At 53.6% G+C, this 5710-nt stretch overlaps 4 protein-coding genes across 4 annotated transcripts; 1 reads left to right on the top strand and 3 right to left on the bottom strand.

Annotated features, from left to right (window-relative positions):
• Positions 1-186: 186 nt before the first annotated feature.
• Positions 187-796, top strand: ASPSYDRAFT_52910 (uncharacterized protein). Its single transcript, XM_040848580.1, has one exon. The coding sequence runs from the start codon at positions 195-197 to the stop codon at positions 534-536; it is 342 nt and encodes a 113-aa protein (XP_040695691.1). The 5' UTR covers positions 187-194; the 3' UTR covers positions 537-796.
• A 980-nt stretch (positions 797-1776) lies between these two features.
• Positions 1777-2307, bottom strand: ASPSYDRAFT_165473 (uncharacterized protein; the record flags this gene model as incomplete). The annotated part of the gene is made up of 3 exons (XM_040843359.1): positions 1777-1995; positions 2110-2111; positions 2157-2307. The coding sequence occupies 3 exons, from the start codon at positions 2305-2307 to the stop codon at positions 1777-1779; spliced, it is 372 nt and encodes a 123-aa protein (XP_040695690.1).
• Positions 2308-3475: 1168 nt separating this feature from the next.
• On the bottom strand, positions 3476-3739 carry ASPSYDRAFT_107410 (uncharacterized protein; the record flags this gene model as incomplete). Its single annotated transcript, XM_040839881.1, has 1 exon — positions 3476-3739. A coding segment is annotated over one exon (264 nt), but the record flags the coding sequence as incomplete, so codon positions are not given.
• A 911-nt stretch (positions 3740-4650) lies between these two features.
• Positions 4651-4888, bottom strand: ASPSYDRAFT_125595 (uncharacterized protein; the record flags this gene model as incomplete). Its single annotated transcript, XM_040840456.1, has 2 exons — positions 4651-4773; positions 4814-4888. Coding segments are annotated over 2 exons (198 nt in total), but the record flags the coding sequence as incomplete, so codon positions are not given.
• Positions 4889-5710: the final 822 nt, after the last annotated feature.

Genomic DNA, 5710 nt, shown 5'->3' with positions numbered 1-5710 from the left:
ATCCATCCAGCGGAGAAGACCTACTCAATATGGCCAAAATCTCATTGGAACTGCTGCAAGAGCTCTCAGCCAGGAATGCGGAAGCTCAGGTGAAAAACACAACCGGCCAGCAGAGGCGTTTCCATCGGTTTNCCCAAAAAGTCCACAGGGCCAGGAGATGGATATACCGTTCTGTGCAGCAGACAGGACTGATTATGGCTCGACAGCAGGTCCAGATGCTCGAGCAGGGCCTGGATGGTCAAGCCGAGTTCTCCCCTGTAATTGCAGGTGATGCCGGGACGGTGCGGGCTTTGACACAAAGATATCCCCTTCCCATTCGAATACTTTCGACCCTTGCTCTGGTGATGCGATTCCTACCAGAGGGTGTTAAACAGTCAATTAATCTCCATGACCGCGCGGACGTGGCGAGAGTCTTTGTGGCCCTGGTGAATCGCTGGTTATCTGAGGCTGACGGGGAAGGAGCTTTGGCCACCCGGGGATCAATGAGGCAGCCTGCAAGCGCTGAGAAGTCGGCCAAGATAGTTGAAGCAGAATAGATTATGGGCTAAGATGACTGCATTCTCGGTGGTGAAAGCATGGCCTTTGAAAAGCCCGTCTCTGATTTCCGTTCCAGAGGATCCCCGGCACTAAGCCGCCGTTAGCTAGTTTTCTGGCCATTTATTGGAGATTGATAAATTTCGTATGCCATCATGGCCGCCCATACAACTGCCGCCTGTGAGATTCAAATTGGGTGACATTCGCTCCTGCTGCTGCAAAGATATCCATTAGATCTATTACCTCGCATGAAGATGAAACCGTCCCCGCCAAGCCTACCNAAATTTTCCACAAGCCTACGTCCTCCACTCGGGCTGGATCAGGTCCGAACGGTGTTGCCGTACTTATCTCCCCCACAGCTTGAGTGCGCGCAGCTATGGATTGACGAAGTTCGAGTCCTCCAGGACTCCTCATTCACGTTAGTCACGTTGGTCGACCGAATGTGGGGCTTGACCGACGAAGAGGTGGCCTTTGCGCAAGTCCGAATCTATGGGCCGTTTACCGTGGACTGGATACAGCGTGCGATACCCGACCTCCGTCCGACACAGATGGTCCTGGCCCAGTGGATTGTGGAAAACAACCGGCTTATGATGGAGTGTCCCAAGCCGGTTGTCTCCGGATCGCACCGCATGCTGCAACGTCTCCTCACGCCAGATATCCTCGNNGGGCTCTTAGGCCTCTCCGCCTCGCAGCGGAGGCGTGTCAGTCGACGGCTCCGTCCTATGGGGGATGCATGGGACCCGACTGGGAAATATCCTTACTCTACGGCCGATCGGCTATGGAGTGTGGCGATGCGGATGGAGCGACAATGGTGGCGGTCACTCTGGCCGGCGCCATCGCACGAAAGGCCAGTCACTCTCAACCAGGTCATCGGCGTCTTTCCCCGTCTCGAACCGAATGCTGTGGACGGGGTCGCGCAGTTTCTAGAGCGGCGGGCATGGCGTGTGGGAAGGGCACCTGCTACATTGGAGGACGTGATGTTGTACCTACGGCGAGAAAAGCGCGCGTCAGATGCAGACATGCATTATGCGCGCAAGCGCTTGGGGCTGGAGCAGGACAGCACGAAAAGTTTGCGAGCTCATTGATAGGAAGTATTTGAGAAGTGATCACGTCTGCTTCTTTTATTCTCTTATATGAAGCGTCGGTTCTGCGACATGCCTACGTCCTCATGGATATTTCTCGACAACCCTTAATCCCTTAATCCCGTAATCCCGTAATCCCGCAATCCCAAATCCCAACTCATCATACCCACCCGGACGAAGGCATCCCCATACGCGGCATATTCCATTGCTTCTTCCACTCATGCTCCGCTACTGCCTCCCGCTCCTGTGCTTGCCGTAACGCGTCACGTAGCTTCTGGGCTGCTCCCCAAATGCGAGGGCGGCCGGCCAGGTTCACTTCTGGCTCGAAATACTGTAGTGACAGCTCCTGTGATACGTCGATCGCCACGGCGGTCAGATGCTGGAAAATGTGCAGACAGTGCTCGTAGAATTGATTCTCGCGCTCCTGCTGCTCCCACTGTTGTCGCTTGTCTTTCAGAGTTTCGGGAACCGACTGTCGCCGAGCAGATTTGACTGCTTGGAGTCGGGTGCGGGTGGTGNCCAGCGCCATTGTGGACCCACGGGCCAAGGCAATTTGGTGATCGAGTGGATTGATGTCCGGAAGATCAAAGCCAACTGGCGGGGCCACGGTTTGTGCTTGAGATGGTAATCCCAGCTTGGGACAGTCGGGCGAGCGACTGTGGATGCTTGCATCGTCTTCGTTGCCAAGCATGGAGCGACTGGACGACATTCTTTTGTTTGCAGATCTCGGCACAGTCTCGTTGTCGATGACGAGCGTAAGGGCTGACAAGTGTCCAGCTGTGGATTCCCTTGGTGGATCAGACCTCAGGAGTGCAAACACCGCATACTTATAATGAGATCCCCCTGGGGTCTCTGTCATTACCTCTCGTATTGGTCCCGTACCACACCTGCCGGTTGCTGTATACTCATCCACAACACGTTTCGCCCGGCGAGAGCCCGCATCGTCCTGTTACATACATTCGGTGGATCCCAGGATACGACCCTTTGTTTCATTGAAGCTTAACGCGGCAGCACTAGGATAGAGAGATCGAGCCAGGGGATGGCTAAAACAATCCCCTATACTTCTGAAACTCCACGTAGGGCATCTAAAACACGGTTGTCGCCGAGGAACCGTCCTGCTCAAGTTTTGGGGGTTCAAGAGAGATACCCGGCCGTCAAACGAAACGTTTCACCAGATATCAGCCCGCATAGTCGATACCCAGACATTTCGATCCTGCCACATTGCCGTCGTCCTTAGTAACCTCTGGGATATATTCTGTCGCTCCATGCACTTCAAACATGTGTACTGATGAGCCGGCATTTTATTGCATACCGTCGAAAAGATCTGTGCCTTGTCCCATCGGAATGCGCTTCAGGTGCTATGTACCGGAGAACTTGACCAGAGCTTGGACCATTGCGGATGGGATCGCCAGGCTGACTCATTGTTCCTTTACCTAGCATAGCGATGGGGCTGTAAATCATCTCGAGCGAAGGGTGTAGGACATGGTAGCCTTACTATATTCACCTGCTTCTCTCGCCACCATCGCTGCTGGTGACTAGAATTTAGCATTGAAGCCGGAACGACCGTCAAGTCCGCAATGATAAGGACTAGTGAACAGACTTCCAGATCTTACGAACACCCACATCATGAGAATGGCATCGGAAGATCAGAGGAACGGGTGATGCTGCTCCTAGGAGCGCTGGGTGTATTCACGGGGCATCTTGCTGGGACAATCACCGGTGAAGCTTCGGCTATAAGATGACGCCGAAATCTTATAAAGTAGCGCACGTCGGCGTGCCCCTGCTATCCGAGACTGTCTACGTTTCTGACTGTATATCTGCACCAACCCATCCATTCTAAGACGATTAAGGGATACTCCTTCCCCGCCAGCCTCAAATAACCAGTGATTCACCAGGGCTACAAAAACGCTGGCCACGTCCGCGCGGTCGCGAAGATTAATTGACTGTTTAACACCCTCTGGTAGGAATCGCATCACCAGAGCAAGGGTCGAAAGTATTCGAATGCGAAGGGGATATCTTCGTGTCAAAGCCCGTACCGTCCCGGCATCACCTGGCATCACAGTGGAGAACTCGGCTTGACCATCCAGGCCCTGCTCGAGCATCTGGATCTGCTGTCGAGCCATAATCAATCCTGTCTGCCGCACAGAACGGTATATCCATCTCCTGGCCCTATGGGCTTTTTGGGCGAAACGATGGAAACGCCTCTCCTGGCCGGTTGTGGTTATGACATGAGCTTCCGCATTCCTGGTTGAGAGCTCTTGCAGCAGTTCCAATGAGATTTTGGCAATATTGAGTAGGTCTTCTCCGCTGGATGGATCTTCGAAGCCCGTGTCTCTAGAAGAACGCTCCCCATCACGNTAAACCGCGATTTCTTTGCCACTTGCAACTCCGTGGGATGGAGATTCCCACCCCTCTGAGGCTGGGATTGTTTGAATCGTCGAATTATCGGGACCCGTACATACGTGGGTTCGTTCAGGGCCGACGAGCGCCATACTCGAGGGTGGAAACTCCCCAGGTAGAGCTAGGCTCATCCGCACGTCTGCTGACGGTGTTTTGGAGCGTTCATTGTTTGTAGTCTGTTGGGTATCGTACAATGGGCCATTGGCGACCTCCATGATCTGATCGAAGAATGGACTAGGATATCAAGCAATGATGGACACTTTCTGAGCACGGAAAAGACGCCTTATCTCTTGTATGGGCAGGGGTTGCGAGACAGCTGGCCTTTATCATTCACCTGGTGTTGACACCGTTTTCACAATGCACAAGACATGGCATATGAAGCCGGCTGGAAAATCCTCTTATTACGGCGGGCGCTATTCAACTCTGTATATTTGCCTATACCCTGCCGCTCTTAGCCCCAAACGAAAGCCCGCCAGGAAGAACCCCTCATTAATTATACCATCACGCACTTATTTTATGGCGAGGCTGTGTACCATGGAGTAGGCGAGTTTAAGGCCCAACAGTCGAGGACAAACGGTGCGGCCGAACGCAAGAGATACGAGCATCAACTCCACGCCCGTTCAGGCTCGGTCGATAGCAGATCCCAGAGTTGACTTCGGCGTCCACGCACGTTTAGGGAGAGCATGTCGACCAGGCCTGGAGGACCATAGTCCGCCGGTGTTTTGTGCACGGCTGGCTGGGGTCGTTCCCGTTGAATCTGTCAACATCAAGTTCTTTCTGCGCGGCCGGGGACTTACAATTTCACGGTCAGTTGGGGCCGGAATTTGAGGATGAGACCGATACGTGTAGATCCGGCCGTTCGGCATCTCCAATGTGGTCCGGCTGCGAATCGCGTCCAGCCGCCAGAAAGAAGAGGCCAAGTGAGCCGTCCCTCGTATGTCGATGCTGGCCCTCAGAAAGCTGTGACGTACGCGGGCTATGTTCATATAGTAGATACCGGGCAGACTCGAGCCCTATATATGGGCCGGCTTCAACTCGTCGACGCCGGTAGGGTCATTTTCTTCGAAGCTGCTTGTTGTAGAGCGGTTGTGGTGGGTCTGGACGTTCATTCCTCTTCTTACCGGTACAACAATCCCTTCGCCAGACACTCTGCGGCACACCGTCAGAGCCTCGTCTGGTATCCAAGCCCAAGCTAGATGGCTTCTTCCAACGGTTGCAATCATCAGGGCAGATACTGAAGGAAATCCCGGTTCATCTTGTGTCTGCGTATGCTTTCTACGCCAGGCAATCGCGAACCAGGATCTGTCCATGTTGAGATGAGGTCTTGCTCAGTCTGGGCTTGGGCCTGGAGGGTGCCTTTCAGTTTCCCGGTCTGAGGGGAAAGGAGGGCATTTATGGGTTACTCTTTAAAGATGTTTCATCTCTGAGAAATGCGTAGAAGATCTTTAACGAAGGTAGCATCAGTTACGTACTGTAGCCATGGGCTTCGACAGCGAGCTTGTCCCCAGATGCACTGTTTAGCGACTGATATCGACCTAAGTGAGGGCTTGTCTGTGAGAACCCTGCGGGCTAGATCCGACNGCCGCGAGATATGCTCATCTATCAATCAGGCCACTTGATTAGCCACCGTCGAATATTGGATGGCTTCTCGTTGGTACCCGCAACTACCTATTGGCACCAGAATGATACCGGCT

The sequence above is a fragment of the Aspergillus sydowii genome (genome assembly GCF_001890705.1).
Source record: "Aspergillus sydowii CBS 593.65 unplaced genomic scaffold ASPSYscaffold_35, whole genome shotgun sequence".
Taxonomy (NCBI): Eukaryota; Fungi; Ascomycota; class Eurotiomycetes; order Eurotiales; family Aspergillaceae; genus Aspergillus; species Aspergillus sydowii.
The sequence above is the reverse complement of the archived record's forward strand: the minus strand, read 5'-3'. Positions and strand labels throughout refer to the sequence as shown.